This window comes from Anabrus simplex, chromosome 6, assembly GCF_040414725.1.
Source record: "Anabrus simplex isolate iqAnaSimp1 chromosome 6, ASM4041472v1, whole genome shotgun sequence".
Taxonomy (NCBI): domain Eukaryota; kingdom Metazoa; phylum Arthropoda; class Insecta; order Orthoptera; family Tettigoniidae; genus Anabrus; species Anabrus simplex.
Window position 1 is genome coordinate 224,278,124 of NC_090270.1, and position 19,441 is coordinate 224,297,564.

Sequence of the window (19,441 nt, forward strand, 5' to 3'; positions counted from 1 at the left end):
GAAGTGATCGGACAGGAAAGTAAAAGTAGCCTAACTCATGATGCTGTCATAGTCAATTATATAAGAGACAATTTTGAAGCTTAATTTGTACATAACCTTTAAATGTAGGCCTAAACACAAAATAACGAGATGGGAAAACAAGTACTGATAGAGTTTTTGATGAAAATTACACTCGAACTTGTATTGTAAATAATCTAAAATATAAGAATCAAGTGAAGCGGTATAAAATAAATCAAATATATATTATAAATTTACCTGGCTCATCCATTTCTTTCGCCACCTCACTCCATAATTTCTTCTGTACATCCCGCATATGATAATTGGACTCTCGTTGGTCCCACAAATACCTCCTATCTTGCACCAGCAGTATCAGCTTTTCAACGTTCATGGCACAACGCAGCTCTTCGGCCGAAAAATCCAAACCAATCTGGAGAGTTCGCAGTTCGTTGGTATTCGTGCGTTCACTGACGAACAACGCCGGTGCCAATGGACGCGCTCATGCTTGACATCAGCGGTTTGGATCGTTCGGCCGTTTACGTCCGTGTTCGCACGATTTCGTCATCGCAGGTTTTCGCATGTTTCCGCTTCCAGTGGACGAGAGCCACGGAGAGGACTATATTTTGGTTTACGTTTCATTAATTTTGGGTATTTTTGTTTTATTGTTGTAGAGAGTAAAATTTGGTTACGGTGTTTTGTCACCCTGGCTGTCACTTTTGGATTTTAACATGGCATCCGCTTCAAGTACGAGCGCGAGGAGTTTATTTGTGGATTCGAAGTTACGATTAGCGGATAGAGTTCAAGTGAATGTCAATAACATAGCATCTGTTGCTAGACAAATTCAACGTGGAGCTAAATCTAACGAGGTAATTATTAATTCCCGCGCTTGTGTTTATCTTTGTAGGTTCATAACCTAAAATGCCACCGAATTCGCAGCCAAATCTAGAATTCCGACTGATCACAACGTGGAAATCAGTTATAGTTAATTTTATGATAGGAGGAAGCACTGTGTACATCCACATTCTTCACTGTGTCTATATAAACGGGAAAGTGCTTGAAGCGCAATATGAGTTTTGTAACGATATGTTGCTGTCCAAAAGCTGACCCGCTGTGTATCATACTCGATACCGTGTGTCCCATACATTCCAGTTGAACATCACAATATCCACCTCTGTAGGCATGGGCATTGGAGCCTAGGTTACAATTTACACATTATTCTGTGTACATTTTCCACTGTAACGGTGGGGTGTTTAAAATGAACTCCATGATAATGGCCAGTTTATTTTTTTCTTGCTCCTCTGAATCACAAACGTATTAAAACACGCCAATGACAGTTGGTGAACGTTATAAGGCAAGTTTGTCAGAAATGACCCAATATTCAGCAGTTTATGGTGACCAAGGTTTTTTGTCACTAGCCAGGATGTGCACAAATCAATAGGTATCAGCCCCCTCCAGCAACATACATTTCCTATGGACCAGTGGCTGGCACGAAACAGAGCCCCCATTATGTGGGATTCACTCCCGTCAAGAGGCTTGCTGCTAAGCACCCCTGACATACACAAACCAATAGATGTCGGGGTCCCACTCACAACAAACATGCATTTCCTTCAACAGTTGATAGCACCTAACGATGCACTCTTGTGAACTAATAACAAAAAAGCATCTGCCTGCCTCAGCACGCTCGTGACGTAACATCAAAAGAGCATCACCCTGCGTTGATCATCTCTAGAGCCCCTGTCCTAGGATTGTACAATATATTGATAGGTGTATTAAATTTTACATAGCAAAGGTAACTCCATATGATTGGAACTACAAAGCTTCAAGCCACAGCGCATGGTAATTTCACCGAGCGATTTCGCCGTGCGGTTAGGGGTATGCAGCTATGAGCTTGCATTCTGGAGATAGTGGGTTCAAACCCCAATGTTGGCAGCTGTGAAGATGGTTTTCCATGGTTTCCCATTTTCACACCAGGTAAATTCTGGGGCTGTACCTTAAGTCCAACAATGCAGCCATATGCTTTATAACTATTCATTAATCTGTAAATATTCAGTAGAGGTATTTATATTATTCTTTAATTGATTTTTTATGCTTTGTTTCTGAAAGGTAATAAATATTTTAAATATAAGAAAGCAAATTAATAATGTTTATTTTTGTGATAGTAGGTAATAACTTATTAGGCTACATCCTGGTATCTATAGAAAAGCTAAGCCATCTCCGTAAAGGCCCTTGGAGGAGTGGGGGGTAAAGGCTTCCAATATTTGTATCCTCAGCACTAAGTAAGATACAAGTGGTTTGCTGTATGACAAGCTGCCTTTGCCTCCAGGTATTAACCTGGTACACATTTTTCGTGTAGGCTGAGTGAACCTCAGGGTCACATGCCTCTGCACAATTGGAGATCTCATTTTTTGAAATGTTTTGATGTCCTGACTGTGAATCAAACCCACGCCCGTCAGGGTGAGCTGAGAATGTCTTTACCACCTCAGCTAGGCAGCATATTATTAGCATCTATAGCAACTCCATAATTTTGGCACCCTGAGTCCAGGCCTTATCTGGCCATATGTTAATTCTTATTACAATTTTATCACACAGTTTTCATAGAAGATGATGGTGATCTGAACTAACCCAGCAAATTTATATAATATGGATGATTGAAAATGGTTAAAATATTCATTAACATATATTTTTTGTTACAGGTTTTAATGCATTCAGCAAGAAATTTTGCATTGCAAGAACATGCTATTGATAATTCTGAATCAGTAAGTATGTAATCTAGATATTGCTGTGGATCTGTGTTGCAAAATAACAGTTTGTCATAACTGTCAGAATCTGTCACAATTAATATATATATATACTAGGAATATCTAAAAGTTTATAAGAGGTAAAATTGAGTTCGGTGACTGTGAACGATGTAAGGATACCCTGAGTACTTAGGAAATGTGACCTAAACCGGGTATCAGTCAAGGATGATACTTACTGTAAATGAAAGGTGTAAATTCCTCCTTGAACAATTTAACTAGGAAACAACAACAATGCAACCATATGCTTTATAACTATGCATACATCTGTAAATATTCAGTAGAGGTTATGTACTATCTGCGCACCTTTTCTGGATAGATTTAAACCCTAGTGTTAAATTGGTCGACCTCGGCAATCTTCGAGATTCGTACTGGCAACCTTTGAAACACAAACTATGCGAACTCGGTACGAGTCACTCCAGGTAGAACAACAGAAGGAAGATGAGGGACAGGGAACTGTTGCTGAGATGTGTGGAAGTAGGAGGAAGGGAAAAGGTAGGAAAGGAAAATGTAGAGTAGAGGATAGGAAAAGACAGGTGGAACAGGGTCATGGGAAGGAGAAAAGGGAGGAGGAAGTAGCTTCTGCAGCTATCAGGAAAGATAGGGCTGACCAGGAGGGGAGGGGATCAAATGAGGTGGGTAGGGTTGAGGCTCTGGTCATGGGGGATTCCATCGTTAGACACGTGGGGAAAGTGTGTGGAGGAAAGGGTACCAGGGTAGAGTGTTATCCAGGAATTAGGTTGAGGCAGATGTTGAGGAAAGTAGAACAGAGGGAGGAGGGGAAGGAGAAGGTGGTAGTGTTTCATGTTGGTACCAACAATGTAAGGCAAGCTGATATAAGTACCAACATAGTTGGAGATGTGTGGGATCTGGTAAATGCAGCACGGGTGAAGTTTAAGAAAGCAGAGATTGTTATTAGTGGAATACTGTGTAGAAGGGATACTGACTGGAGGGTGATTGGGGATTTAAATGAGACTATGGAGTGGGTATGTGGGAAACTGGGAGTGAAATTTCTAGATCCTAATGGGTGGGTAGGAGATAGGGATCTGCGCTCAGATGGCCTTCATTTAAACCACAGTGGTACGTATAAGTTAGGAAATTTGTTTGGAAGGGTAATAGGGAGGTACATTCAGGGAAACGGGATGGCCTAGGGAGCGGTGATAAGGGAACAGGGAACTGGAAATCAAGTAGGGATGACATAAAATTGTTAGTGTTGAACTGTAGAAGTATTGTAAGGAAAGGAATAGAATTAAGTAATTTAATAGATATTTACCAGATATTGTAATAGGAGTTGAATCATGGCTGAGAAATGATATAATGGATGCAGAAATTTTCTCACGGCACTGGAGTGTGTATCGTAGAGATAGGATAGGAAGGGTGGGAGGGGGAGTGTTCATTCTGGTGAAAGAAGAATTTGTAAGCTATGAAAAAGTTAAAGATGAGACACATGAAATTCGAGGTGTAAGGCTCATTTCTAAAGATAATAGGCAACTTGATATATTTGGAGTGTACAGATCGGGAAAGGGTAGCACTGACTCGGATTCGGAATTATTTGATAGGATAGTCAGCTATGTGGGAAACGACATGGAAAGAAATGTGATTGTAGCGGGAGATCTGAATTTGCCAGATGTCAATTGGGAAGGAAATGCGAACGACGGGAAGCATGACCAACAAATGGCAAATAAGTTAATATGGGAAGGACAGCTGATTCAGAAAGTGATGGTACCAACCAGAGGGAAAAATATCCTGGATGTGCTGCTGATAAAACTAGATGAGCTCTATAGGAAAACTGAAGTAATAGATGGTATTAGTGATCATGAAGCTGTTTTTGCGGTAGTTAAAAATAAATGTGATAGAAAGGAAGGTCTTAAAAGTAGGACTGTTAGGCAGTACCATATGGCTGATAAAGCAAGCATGAGGCAGTTTCTAAAAAGTAGCTATGATCGGTGGAAAACGGTAAATAAAAATGTAAACAGACTCTGGGATGGGTTTAAAGAAATTGTTGAGGAATGCGAAAACAGGTTTGTACCATTAAGGGTGGTAAGGAATAGTAAAGACCCACCTTATTATAATAGAGAAATAAAGAGACTAAGAAGGAGGTGCAGACTGGAAAGAAATAGTTAGAAATGGCTGTGGAAGTAAGGAGAAATTGAAGGAACTTACTAGAAAATTGAATCTAGCAAAGAAGGCAGCTAAGGATAACATGATGGCAAGCATAATTGGCAGTCATACGAATTTTAGTGAAAAATGGAAGGGTATGTATAGGTATTTTAAGGCAGAAACAGGTTCCAAGAAGAACATTCCAGGAATAATTAATGAACAAGGGGAGTGTGTATGTGATGATCTTCAAAAGGCAGAAGTATTCAGTCAGCAGTATGTAATGATTGTTGGTTACAAGGATGATGTCGAGATAGAGGAGGAGACTAAGGCCAAAGAAGTAATAAAATTTTATACCGAGCTCGATAGCTGCAGTCGCTTAAGCGCGGCCAGTATTCAGTATTCGGGAGATAGTAGGTTCGAACCCCACTGTCGGCAGCCCTGAAGATGGTTTTCCGTGGTTTCCCATTTTCATGCCAGGCAAATGCTGGGGCTGTACCTTAATTAAGGCCACGGCCGCTTCCTTCCCACTCCTAGCCGTTTCCTGTCCCATCGTCGCCGTAAGACCTATCTGTGTCGGTGCGACGTAAAACAACTAGCAAAAAAAAAAAAAAAAAAAAAATTTACGTATGATAACAATGACATTTACAATAAGATACAAAAGTTGAAAACTAGAAAAGCGGCTGGAATTGATCAGATTTCTGCGGATATACTAAAGACAATGGGTTGGGATATAGTACCATATCTGAAGTACTTATTTGATTATTGTTTGGTCGGAGGAGCTATACCAGATGAATGGAGAGTTGCTATAGTAGCCCCGGTGTATAAAGGAAAGGGTGATAGACATAAAGCTGAAAATTACAGGCCAGTAAGTTTGACATGCATTGTATGTAAGCGTTGGGAAGGCATTCTTTCTGATTATATTAGACATGTTTGTGAAATTAATAACTGGTTCGATAGAAGGCAATTTGGTTTTAGGAAGGGTTATTCCACTGAAGCTCAACTTGTAGGACCGGGCGAGTTGGCCGTGCGCGTAGAGGCGCGCGGCTGTGAGCTTGCATCCGGGAGATAGTAGGTTCGAATCCCACTATCGGCAGCCCTGAAAATGGTTTTCCGTGGTTTCCCATTTTCACACCAGGCAAATGCTGGAGCTGTGCCTTAATTAAGGCCACGGCCGCTTCCTTCCAACTCCTAGGCCTTTCCTGTCCCATCGTCGCCATAAGACCTATCTGTGTCGGTGCGACGTAAAGCCCCTAGCAAAAAAAAAAAAAAAAAAAAAACTTGTAGGATTCCAGCAAGATATAGCAGATATCTTGGATTCTGGAGGTCAAATGGTCTGTATCGCGATTGACCTGTCTAAAGCATTTAGGGTGGATCATGGGAGACTACTGGCAAAAATGAGTGCAATTGGACTAGACAAAAGAGTGACTAAATGGGTTGCTATTAGAGTAGGCAAAGCTTTATCTGACCCTGTAATAATTAAGAGGGAAATTCCTCAAGGCAGTATTATTGGACCTTTATGTTTTCTTATATATATAAATTATATGAGTAAAGGAGTGAAATCGGAGGTAAGGTTTTTTGCGGATGATGTTATTCTCTATAGAGTGATAAATAAGTTACAAGATTGTGAGCAACTGCAACGTGACCTCGAAAATGTTGTGAGATGGACAGCAGGCAATGGTATGTTGATAAACGGGGTTAAAAGTCAGGTTGTGAGTTTCACAGATAGGAATAGTCCTCTCAGTTTTAATTATTGCGTTGATGGGGTGTAAGTTCCTTTTGGGGATCATTGTAAGTATCTAGGTGTTAATATAAGGAAAGATCTTCATTGGGGTAATCACATAAATGAGATTGTAAATAAAGGGTACAGATCTCTGCACGTGGTTATGAGGGTGTTTAGGGGTTGTAGTAAAGATGTAAAGGAGAGGGCATATAAGTCTCTGGTAAGACCCCAACTAGAGTATGGTTCCAGTGTATGGGACCCTCACCAGGATTACCTGATTCAAGAACTGGAAAAAAATCCAAAGAAAAGCAGCTCGATTTGTTCTGGGTGATTTCCGACAAAAGAGTAGCGTTACAAAAATGTTGCAATGTTTGGGTTGGGAAGAATTGAGAGAAAGAAGAAGAGCTGCTCGACTAAGTGGTATGTTCCGAGCTGTCAGCGGAGAGATGGCGTGGAATGACATTAGTTGACGAATAAGTTTGAATGGCGTTTATAAAAGTAGGGAAGATCACAATATGAAGATGAAGTTGGAATTCAAGAGGACAAACTGGGGCAAATATTCATTTATAGGAAGGGAAGTTAGGGATTGGGATAACTTACCGAGGGAGATGTTCAATAAGTTTCCAATTTCTTTGAAATCATTTAGAATCTGCCACCTGGGCGGCTGCCCTAAATGCAGATCAGTATTGATTGATTGAATCGCTTATGCATCGCTGTGCGACATCTGGCGTACACTTTACGTACTAGTACTGTTATTTACACAGCAAAGCCAAACTATAGAATTCACTCTAGGAATAAGATTCGCATCGAGAAATGTTATATAATGTTATATAATGTGTATGTGACACAGTTGTTGGCTTAATATAACAAAGGTTTAGCAAAATTCATATCGATCGATCATGTTATCGATTCAATTCAGATTTAATTTCCATTCAGTTGGCAGTACGACTGGAACCAGAATTGCTACCTTCTTACTCCTCAAACCCGTACACAAATCTATTGATAAAAAGTGCGCAGATAGTACACATACATGTGGGGATGGAGGCACTGCCATGTATGTGGGATTTGTCCTTTCCCCATATACCACCCCTAGAAAATAAATAACAGCAGTAACAGCAACAATGTTAATAAGTCTCAAATGTTGATTCTTCCAAAATATAAGTTTTCAAAAAACCTAACTGTCACAATTCCCTTCACAGTATTAATCTGTGTACACGATTTCTGAAGGTCAAAGATTTGTTTTATGTGCCCTTCATCACCAACAGCACCATTTCCCTTTATCCAAATGAAGCTGTATCAAGAGAAATATATTTCCTCTCTGGTTTACTGTGTCTCTCCACCACTCACCAGTGCAATGATGATCCAGTCCCATTTCTTTGCTTTACACTGTTCTTAATGAGCAAGTTAACCACGTGGTTTGGATCACGTAGCTATAAATTTGCGTTCGGGAGATGGTGGGTTTGAACCTCACCACCATCAGCCATGAAGATGGTTTTTCGTGGTTTCCCATTTTTCATCAGGCAGATACTGGGGCTGTACCTAACTTAAGGCCATGTGCAGTCCCTTCACAATCCTAGCACTTTCCCATCCTTGTATTGCTGAAAACGTTTGCTGTGTTAGTCTGCTGTTATATTGGTAGCAAAAAAGAAAAGTTCTGTTCTTAACCAAGACCATTCATTTTATTCTGGGTCAGCCTCTGCTTTATGTTTGTATTTATTCAGTATTCACTCTCTCTCCTTGGTTTTACTAAAATACTTCTCAGGAATATAATTGGTGCTTCCTTTATTCAATTTTCATCCTTGTCTGTTGCTGACCAGGACTGGCTATACCATGCACCCAAACAGGCACTTAAAATGCCTTGTACATTATTTCTTGTGCCTTCATTGGTTTATTTGTGTTTCATTGTAGATTCTCTACTCTGTAATAGAAAATTCTCCCCAAATTTTACCTTTCTACTGATTTTCATATCCAGTGTTGAACAATTCCCTCTTATGTACATTTTTTCTCTCTGGGATTTATTGTTGCTCTGATGGCCTATTCTCATCTAATCTGATATTATTCATGGGTCCAGCTGAACTATTCACATATCAACTTAAAGGAACACTCAATTCATTGGAAACTAGGATTTTGTTTGGATAGCATGGCTGATATGGTGAACTTCTCAGAAATTGAAACTATTTTGGTCCAGATTGTTATTTAGAGGCATTTTAGGATGTTAAAGTTAGAGCTCTTGGCCTTGTGGTCGATCCATGTAGGTCATTCTACTGCCACTGTGGCTGCAAGCTGGTGCACTGTTGAGTGGGGCTTGCTAGAAAGAGTATGTAAACGATGGAACTCAGAAGAGAAAGTTGGTAGCTGTTTTGCACATATATAGGGTACTCCTATATATTAATGTACCAGTAAACATAAACATGTAGTGAATAAAGGAATTAATATTAGAAAATGTAGAAATTGCTGGCAGAATGTGCATGGTATTAAAAAAGTCTTATGCATTGATCACGTTTAAATAATATTCGTCTCTATACTGAATACCCTCCTCTGCGAACCATGTGACCTTGCCGCGGTGGGGAGGCTTGCGTGTCCCAATGATGCAGATAGCCGAGCCGCAGGTGCAACCATATCGGATGGGTATCTGTTGAGAGACCAGACTAACGAATGGTTCATCGAAAGGGGGGTAGCAGCCTTTCGATAGTTGCTCGGGCGGCAGTCTAGATGATTGACTGATACGGCCTTGTAATAATACTCAACATGGCTTAGCTGTGTTGATACTGCTACTTGGCTGAAAGCAACGGGAAACTACAGCCGTAACTAACTCCCGAGGACATGCAGCTCTCTCTGTATGAGATGATGGCTTCCTCCCGGGTAAAATATTCCGGAGGTAAACTAGTCCCCCATTCGGATCTCCAGGTGGGGACTACACGAGAGGGGGCGATCATCAGGAAGGTGGATACTGACATTCTGCGAGTCGGAGCGTGGAATGTTAGAAGTTTGAGTCGTTGTGGTAGGTTAGAGAACCTGAAAAGGGAGATGGATAGGCTAAAGTTAGATGTAGTTGGTATAAGTGAAGTACGTTGGCAGGAAGAACAAGATTTTTGGTCAGGCAACCACCGAATTATCAACACAAAATCAAACAGGGGAAATGCAGGAGTTGGTTTAATAATGAATAAGAAAATAGGGCAGCGGGTAAGCTACTACGACCAGCATAGTGAAAGGATTATTGTCGTCAAGATAGACACCAAACCAATGCCCACCACAATAGTGCAGGTCTATATGCCTACTAGTTCAGCAGATGATGAAGAAATCGAAAGAATATATGAGGAGATAGAAGATTTAATACAATATGTAAAAGGTGACGAGAATCTAATTGTGATGGGAGACTGGAATGCAGTGGTAGGTCAAGGAAGAGAAGGTAATACAGTAGGAGAATTTGGATTGGGACAAAGGAACGAAAGAGGAAGTCGGCTGGTTGAATTCTGCACTGATCATAATTTAGTCCTTGCCAATACTTGGTTCAAACACCACAAACGGCGGCTGTATACGTGGATGAGACCTGGAGACAATGGAAGGTATCAAAAAGACTTCATTATGATTAGGCAGAGATTCAGAAACCAGGTGTTGGATTGCAAAACTTTCCCAGGAGCAGACGTGGACTCTGACCATAACTTGTTGGTCATGAAATGCCATCTGAAGTTGAAGAAATTGAAGAAAGGAAAGAATGCAAAAAGATGGGATCTAGACAAGTTGAAAGAAAAGAGTGTAAGGGATTGTTTCAAGGAACATGTTGCACAAGGACTGAATGAAAAGGCTGAAGGAAACATTAGAGAGGAAGAGTGGAGAGTCATGAAAAATGAAGTCAGTAGGGCTGCTGAAGAAATGTTAGGAAGGAAGAAAAGATCAACTAAGAATCAGTGGATAACTCAGGAGATACTAGACCTGATTGATGAACGACGAAAATACAAGAATGCTAGAAATGAAGAGGGCAGAAAAGAATACAGACGATTAAAAAGTCAAGTGGATAGAAAGTGCAAGGTAGCTAAGGAAGAATGGCTGAAGGAGAAGTGCAAGGATGTCGAAGGCTGTATGGTCCTGGGTAAGGTAGATGCTGCATACAGGAAAATCAAGGAAACCTTTGGAGAAAGGAAATCTAGGTGTATGAATATTAAGAGCTCAGATGGAAAGCCACTTCTAGGGAAAGAAGACAAAGCAGAAAGATGGCAGGAGCATATCCAACAGTTGTATCAAGGTAAAGATGTAAATAATTTGGTTCTGGAACATGAAGAGACTGTTGATGCTGATGAAATGGGAGACCCAATTTTGAGGTCAGAGTTTGACAGAGCTGTGAGTGACCTCAACAGGAACAAGGCACCTGGAATTGATGACATTCCCTCTGAATTACTGACTGCCTTAGGAGAAACCAGCATGGCAAGGTTATTTCATTTAGTCTGCAAGATGTATGAGACAGGAGAAGTCCCATCCAATTTTCGGAAGAATGTTGTTATACCTATTCCCAAGAAAGCCGGTGCTGACAGGTGTGAAAACTACCGCACCATTAGTTTAGTATCTCATGCCTGCAAAATTTTAACACGTATTATTTACAGAAGAATGGAAAAACAAGTTGAAGCTGAGTTGGGAGAAGATCAATTTGGCTTCAGAAGAAATGTAGGAACACGTGAAGCAATACTGACTTTACGTCTGATCTTAGAGGATTGAATCAAGAAGGACAAGCCGACGTACATGGCATTCGTAGATCTAGAAAAGGCATTCGATAATGTTGATTGGACCAAGCTATTTATGATTCTGAAGATGATAGGGATCAGATACCAAGAACGAAGAATTATCTACAATCTGTATAAAAATCAGTCTGCAGTGATAAGAATCGAGGGCTTTGAAAAAGAAGCAGCAATCCAGAAAGGAGTGAGGCAAGGCTGCAGTTTATCCCCTCTCCTTTTCAATGTTTACGTAGAACAGGCAGTAAAGGAAATCAAAGAGAAATTTGGAAAGGGAATCGCAGTCCAAGGAGAGGAAATCAAAACCTTGAGATTTGCCGATGATATTGTTATTTTATCTGAGACTGCAGAAGATCTCAAGAAGTTGCTGAAAGGTATGGATGGAGTCTTGGGTAAGGAGTACAAGATGAAAATAAATAAGTCCAAAACAAAAGTAATGCGGTGCAGTCGAACAAAGGCAGGTGATGTAGGAAATATTAGATTAGGAAATGAAGTCTTAAAGGAAGTAGATGCATATTGTTACTTGGGTAGTAAAATAACTAACGATGGCAGAAGTAAGGAGGACATAAAATGCAGACTAGCACAAGCAAGGAAGAGCTTTCTTAAGAAAAGAAATTTGCTCACTTCAAACATTGATATCGGAATTAGAAAGATGTTTTTGAAGACTTTCGTGTGGAGCGTGGCATTGTATGGAAGTGAAACATGGACGATAACAAGCTCAGAAAGAAAGAGAATAGAAGCTTTTGAAATGTGGTGTTACAGAAGAATGCTGAAGGTGAGATGGATAGATCGAATAATGAATGAAGAGATACTGAATCGAATTGGTGAGAGGAGATCGATTTGGCTAAATTTGACGAAAAGAAGAGATAGAATGATAGGACACATCTTAAGACACCCAGGACTTGTTCAGTTGGTTTTTGAAGGGAGTGTAGGTGGTAAGAACGGTAGGGGTAGACCAAGGTATGAATATGACAAGCAGATTAGAGCAGATGTAGGATGCAATAGTTACGTAGAAATGAAAAGGTTAGCACAGGATAGAGTGGCATGGAGAGCTGCATCCAACCAGTCTATAGACTGATGACTCAAACAACAACATACTGAATACTAAAGCTTAAAGAAGTGCTCAGTGTTAATGATGTTCATATCTGAAACAAACATCACTAGTAGGTGTTAGAAAAAGAACAAAGTACTAACACCTTAAGAAATACATCTCTTACTTTTGCTACATTGTCATGTTTACTAATATTTATTCCTTTGTTCACTACGCATTTAGGTAGGTATTAATGTATACCAGTATCTTGTAGATAGGCAAAACAGCTACTATCCTTTTCTTTTGGGTTTTATTGTTTACATAATCTTGCTAGGAAACCTCACTTGACAGTACGTTGGCTTATCACTCACTGAGCATTGTAGCCATAGTGACAGCCACCAGATCTCCACGCTCTGAGCTAACCACTCTGAACTTTAAAGCAGCAGCATCCTGAACACTACTACTTCTTCTTCTTCTACTACCATTTTTCCCACACCCTGTGGGGTAATGGGTGCAAACTGTTGTATATTTGGATTTGGTCCTGTTTTATGGCTAGACGCCCTTCATCACACCAACCCTATTTAAAGAGATGTAATCACTTTTGCATATTTCTGTGGTGGTTAGCAGTGTGGAGTGTTATCTGAATACAAAGAGGAGAGTGTTGGGACAAACATAAACAAAGAACCAGTCCCCGAGACAGAAGAATTAATCACATGCCATTGAAATTCCCCCAACTTGGCCGGGATTCGAACCTGCGACACTCTGAATGGAAGGCCTCAATGCTGATCATTCAGCCAAGAAGTCGGACTTGGCCAAAACACTTCACAGTGCTTAAATCAGCATAGTGCACACGTGTGCCTGCACGGTGAAATAGAGTCGGCTGTGGAGGGGATGAGCAAGATAGACTGCGCTGGCGATAAGGGGAAAGGTGTTTTTTTTACTACCAAACTGGTAAATAGGGTCAATACCGTGTCAATAGGGTCAATACACATGTGTGCAAATGCAATAATTTTACTTCATATTGTGTAATATAAATTGTAAAGTAGAATAGCATGTACCTCTCAGTAAATGTACATACTTAATAGTCAATCCACCAACATTTTGTCAAATGGATGAATTACATTCAATACAATACTTTTGACACTGTATACAAGGGAACAGAAGACCTATATAATAGCTCAAATAGAGCAAACTTATAAATTCCATAATATATGCATATCCAAACTAAGATGTACTTACCAGCATTTTAATGACATGAATTTTAAACATTAACCATTATATGTGATGTTTTTGTAGATAGTTTGTATGTGTCAACTGAGGATGACCCCTTAGGGGTCGAAACCGGTATTGACCCTATTTACCAGTTTGGTAGTAAATAAAATAGTGTATTGATAAGGTGGAGACTCATATTATTTCTATATAGTGATACCAATCAATACGGATATGAAGCTTATAAATAATAAAAGGGGAAAGGTGTGCGCGCACTACTGATGCACATAGGCTGCAGTGCTTGATCTTTTCAATCTGCCATTATCTCACCCACCCTTGATCAGGAAATGATTAAGGGATTATTCAGTAAATTGTGGCTATTCCTAAAAAGTGAAAGGAGCACAGATTAACTGCAGCAGTTTAAGAAAGAATGGGAATTACAGTTCTTACTTGCTTCAAGCAAAGAAAACTTGAAAAATTTTCAATTTGCTCTTGGGTGGGTCATCGATAGAATGTCGTTTTAACACTGCCCACAAGAACGACTTTGACGCCATGCTTAACGAAGAAAGAGAAGCGAAGTTGAGAGAGCTCAAAGCTAATGAAAAACACTTAAAAGAAGTGACAGTGTAATCTGCATATTAATAATTTACAACATATCTACACTCTTTTTAATATGCTTTAATAATATACATTATTAGTTTGAATGCTATGTAATTTTAACAAGAAAAGCGGCTACATGTACTGTATGTCTGCAAAAATTTTCAAGAAAACAATATTCTTTGCCGATTATGGACAAATTCCTCTTGCTTTATTTTTCAAGTACTGTACCTGTATGGGACAAAAGAAAGGAGAAATTTAAAAACATCCCATTGGTTTGTTTTACATATTTAGTACGTATTGAAATTTTACTTTTTATTAATTTTTATCTATATAGCCTACTGTATATAAAATAAGAATTTCGTCTCTACATTGCTCAGAATCTAAAAAGAATGGTATTTCTATATTGGTTGTGTCCACAGAGAAACAAGAAAATGCACATTTTACTTTTCCATCATCTCTGTCTGTGTGTATGTACCCACATGCATAATGGGAAAAGCATTGAAGAGAATTTAATGAAAATCAGCATGTAGTCGGGGAATCAGGCACTACAGTCTAGGCTATAAATAATTTTATTCATGCTGTGTGAAATGATAGTTTAGGGGAAGGCCTAAAATTTAATTCTGAAGTATATTATGTTATTAGTGGTCCTATCATTAAATACTACATAACTTCAGTTAAATAGAATGAAATTTCCCATCCTTTACCTCTTATACATTTTTACCGTACGGGCGATGATAACTGAGATATTCATGAATTTAGATTTTTGTTGCTAAGTACATATCAGCGCCAAACCACTGGAAAATAGGTGAACAGATTAAATGAAAATTAGTATGCAAAATCAGGGAATAAAGCACTACAGTCTAGGCTATAAATGATTTTATTCATACTGGATGAAATGGTAGTTTAGGGGAAGGTGCCTAAAATTTAATTTTAAATACCTGTGTTATGGGTTATTGAAAAATACTACATGCCAAAAGTTACAGAGAATACAATTTCCGGCCATTTATGTCTTATAAATTGTACCTATTGACTGATAATAGAATTGATGAATTTAGACTTTTGTTGCTCAGTCCATATTAATGCTGAACATTGTTAAACATGGAAATTTTGTTCAATCGTGTTGACTGGCGAGGTTTTTGTCAGGATTGTCTTAAGTTGTAAAACCACATGGTCATCGGTCCGCATCAACAAGATGATAATAAAAAATTAGAAAAAAGCTGTAAAGGAACGATCACTTGAAGCATTGATATATCCAAATCAGAAGAATGCCTACAATATGGAAAGCTCATAAAACTGATCAACAGTAACATTACATTGACCATTGTTATGATGTGATTTCTCTCTTCTGCTGTCACTCATTTCTGATAGATTACTGATATGTCCCGAGTAAAACAGCATGCCTGAATATTGGCGGAAAATAGCGGGGGAGTTAGATAACTTTGCACATGCTATATAATTGTCCTGTCAACGACAGGTACTACAGCTAGTTTGACATACTGGGCAAGTTGGCCATGCGGTTAGGGGCTCGTAGCTGTGAGCTTGTATCCGGGAGATAGTGGGTTCGAACCCCACTGTTGGCAGCTCCAAAGATGGTTGTCTGAGGTTTCCCATTTTCACACCAGGCAAATGCTGGGGCTGTACCTTAATTAAGACCACGGCGATTTCTTCCCACTCCTGGGCCTTTTCTATCCCATCGTTACGATGTAAAGCAAATAGCAATAGCTAGTTTGACATAAAGTGGGATTGCTAATTTTTTATTTTAATTCTATTACAGGAGGAAGTGCAAAACAGATCAGCATTCCTAGCTATAACATGGCTTTAAAAATAGCCAGAAATGGAAGACTAATACTCATCGAAATTGCTGGATTTCTGTGTCCCTCACTTATCAGAAAATTCAAAGAAATCAGTCTTCCGTGTCAAACCATGGCTTGTCAAATTAATATGTTAGCCAGTGACATATATAGTCAATTAATAAAACACACTGAAAAGTTTGTAGCAATTTAAATCACATTGAATGTGTCAACGGAAGTTTCTGATACCGCTTAGTAATATACATGTGGGCAGTATACAAATATCTCAAATGTTTCTTGGATCTTGTGCCAATAAAGGACACCACAATTGGAGAAGACACTTTAAAAGCTATTTGAGGAGCAATTGACGCCATTTGTGTGGGTTTGCAGCATCTTATTTCTGTTAGAATGGATGAGTACAAGTGTTGTGGGGAGAGCTGAAGGTTTTGCCGCCCTTCTTAGAAAAAAATCGGGTGGATAGAAGACACTTTGTACATAAGCCACTGCTTTATCTATCTGGAAGCACTCTGTGCAAAATCTGTGAAACTGGGCCATGTGATGATGAATCGAGTAGTACATTATTTAAGAATGCATGGTTTTACTCATTGCCAGTTCAAAAAATTCCTGGAGGAAATTGGAGAGCAATAAGGTTACATACCTTTTAATAAATTACATACCTTCTTACAGTGAAGTATGCTGGTTTTATTCAGAGTAATATTCTAAAACAATTTTTTGATCTCCTAGTAGTTATAGTTAAGTTTCTAAAATAGAAGGGAAACGGGGAATCTAAATTAGGTAATGTAGCTGGGGTGGCAGGCCTAGATTTTTTAGTACCGGGCGAGTTGGCCGTGCGCGTAGAGGCGCGCGGCTGTGAGCGTGCATCTGGGAGATAGTAGGTTCGAATCCCACTATCGGCAGCCCTGAAAATGGTTTTCCGTGGTTTCCCATTTTCACACCAGGCAAATGCTGGGGCTGTACCTTAAGGCCACGGACGCTTCCTTCCAATTCCTAGGCCTTTCCTATCCCATCGTCGCCATAAGACCTATCTGTGTCGGTGCGACGTAAAGCCCCTAGCAAAAAAGATTTTTTTGTGGAGTTGGTAGATTTGAATGCTCTGAACCTAACTATGCATGAGGATAATTATTTAATCACCGACCTAGTTGAGAAGATACCAGCTTTCAAGACAAAACTTACTTTGTGGGAAGGTCAACTGGAGTCATCAAATGCTGCACATTTTCCTACGTTAGGAACTACTTGTGAAGTTGCTGATTTTGGAAATTAAGTATGTGCTGTGGAAGAAGTCAAAGAACAATTTGTAAACAGGCTTCAAGAACTTTCAGATTTGTCTCCTTTGTTTCTGTATTTTTTGAGGTCTTTTTCTGTTTCAACAAATAGCAAACCAACTCGCTTACAACTGGAACTAATCAATTTACAATGCACGCTTTTGAGGGACAAGTTTTTGCAGTAAGAAACTTTCCTCGTCATGAATTTCCTCACCCTTACCAAGAGGCCACCAAACTTATGACTTATGTTCGGTTCTACCATTGTATGTGAAATGAAAACTAAACTAAGGTTGTGAAACAAGCTTTAAGATAAAAATTTGAGAAGTTGTTTATACTTTTCTGTGACTCGTTCATTTGCATCTGATTTTAAGACAGTTGTTTACTCACCAAAATAAGACTAATTAAAAGTAAAACAATTTTTGTATATTAGCAAACATGTGCTAGTTTTATTGTTGTGCAAAGTATATGCCAATGTAGAAACATAACAAATATCCATTATATTTAGTCTGTTTTTGTATGTTATGTGGCACAATGATTTTTTAATCCTTTTGTACAAAAAAGAAACCGTTGTATGTTTACTGTATCAAACTGTTCAAAATTACAACCACCATAATTTTCATGTGACCCTCAAAATGATTAATCAATACTGTTCAACAAAAATGCACTTTGGAATTCTTTTCTTGATCAAAATACCTAAACTACCCTAATTTTGGGTTGCTAAAATGTAATATGACATCAGATTTTGTTTGTTTGCTCTAGTTTTTAAGATATACTAATTTCAAGTAGAAATACTAAAAATACACTTCAAAATTCTTTCCTTTCTTAAAATAGCTAAATTACCCTAATTTTGGGTTGAGAGAAATGAATGTGACATTAGATATTGTTTAGTAAGTCTAACTCTTGTTTTATAGCATCAGCAACCTCAAATAAAAGGACTTATTCACACAAACGCCTTCTCTTTGCTAGTCGCTTGTACTCCTTTTCTGGATCGTCTCTTGTCTCTGTCCAACTGTAGTCCGCAAGCATAGAAGTGTTCCATTTTCCCTGATACCTTCATTCCATTTGTGAAATGTCCTGACGGAATCGTTCTCCACGTTTGTCACTTACAAACCGCGGTTGTCAGGGAAGAAGTCCAAGTGTGAATGTAGGAAATGGAGTTTGTGACATATTGCAGCCTAATTGATGCTACTTATCTAGATTATTCACAATCACTCTTCGATTTCCCAAGAAGCCATTCACAACATCTTTAAATGCTTCCCATGCTGCTTTCTCGTGGCCCTGGAAAACTTTATCAAAGTTTTTATCTTATTTAAGAAGATGACAAATCTGCGGGCCAATGAAGATACCTTCTTTAACTTTAGCATCACTGATCGGTGGAAATAGTCCTTTGAGGTACTGAAAAGCTTCTCCACCCTGTTCCATCGCCTTTACAAAGTTCTTCATTAATCCAAGTTTTATATGTAGAGGGGGTAAAAGCATTTTGTTTCTACCAGAGGATCATGCTGGACATTTTTCTCTCCAGGGCAGAAATTTTCCCTTGGGGGCCAGACCTTTACCTTGTAGTGAGATGACCTAGCCCGACTGTCGCACTGACACAGGAAACAGTAGTACTTAGTGTATCCCAACTGTATGCCCAGTAATACTGCAATGACCTTCAAGTCTCCACAGATCTTCCACTCTGCTCGGTGTACTTAATTGTAGTCAGAAGTGATTTCATATTTTCGTAGGTTTCTTTCATGTGGATAGCATGGACTATAGGAACTGAAGGGAGGGAATTGCCATTGTGTGAAAGTACAGCTTTTAAACTTAGCTTTGAAGAGTCTGTGAATAATCTCCAGTCTTTGGGTTGTACTCCAAATGTTAAACTGTCATCAAACCACTCACGTTATAACAGGCATCAAGAATAAATAGTATCTTATATTTACACACAAACTAAAAGAAAATCAATATAGTTCAATACCTGAAACAAGCTATACAGAGCGAATGTCACAAAACATTAGCAAGAATGACACATTTCACAAAACATTTGCAAGCATGACTGATGATTCCTGTATTCAATTGTGCTAACATTATCTCTAGATTCCGATTTTTCCTACTAGTTACAAAAATTGCCCCTAATCCATCACTGCTATGCTCAGATGTGTCAATACAATCTCCAGGCATCAAATTCCATAAAAATTATCCTTATAA

The 19,441-nt window shown here is 39.1% G+C and overlaps 1 protein-coding gene across 1 annotated transcript in view; it reads left to right on the forward strand.

The window, feature by feature from the left end:
• The first annotated feature begins 626 nt into the window (after positions 1 to 626).
• The window catches only part of BORCS7 (BLOC-1 related complex subunit 7), a 29,683-nt gene continuing 10,868 nt past the window's right edge, over positions 627 to 19,441 (forward strand). The window contains exons 1-2 of the mRNA XM_067149228.2: positions 627 to 863; positions 2,691 to 2,753. Coding sequence (XP_067005329.1) covers positions 726 to 863; positions 2,691 to 2,753 — 201 coding nt within the window. The 5' untranslated portion in view covers positions 627 to 725. The remainder of the gene's footprint in view (positions 864 to 2,690; positions 2,754 to 19,441) is intronic.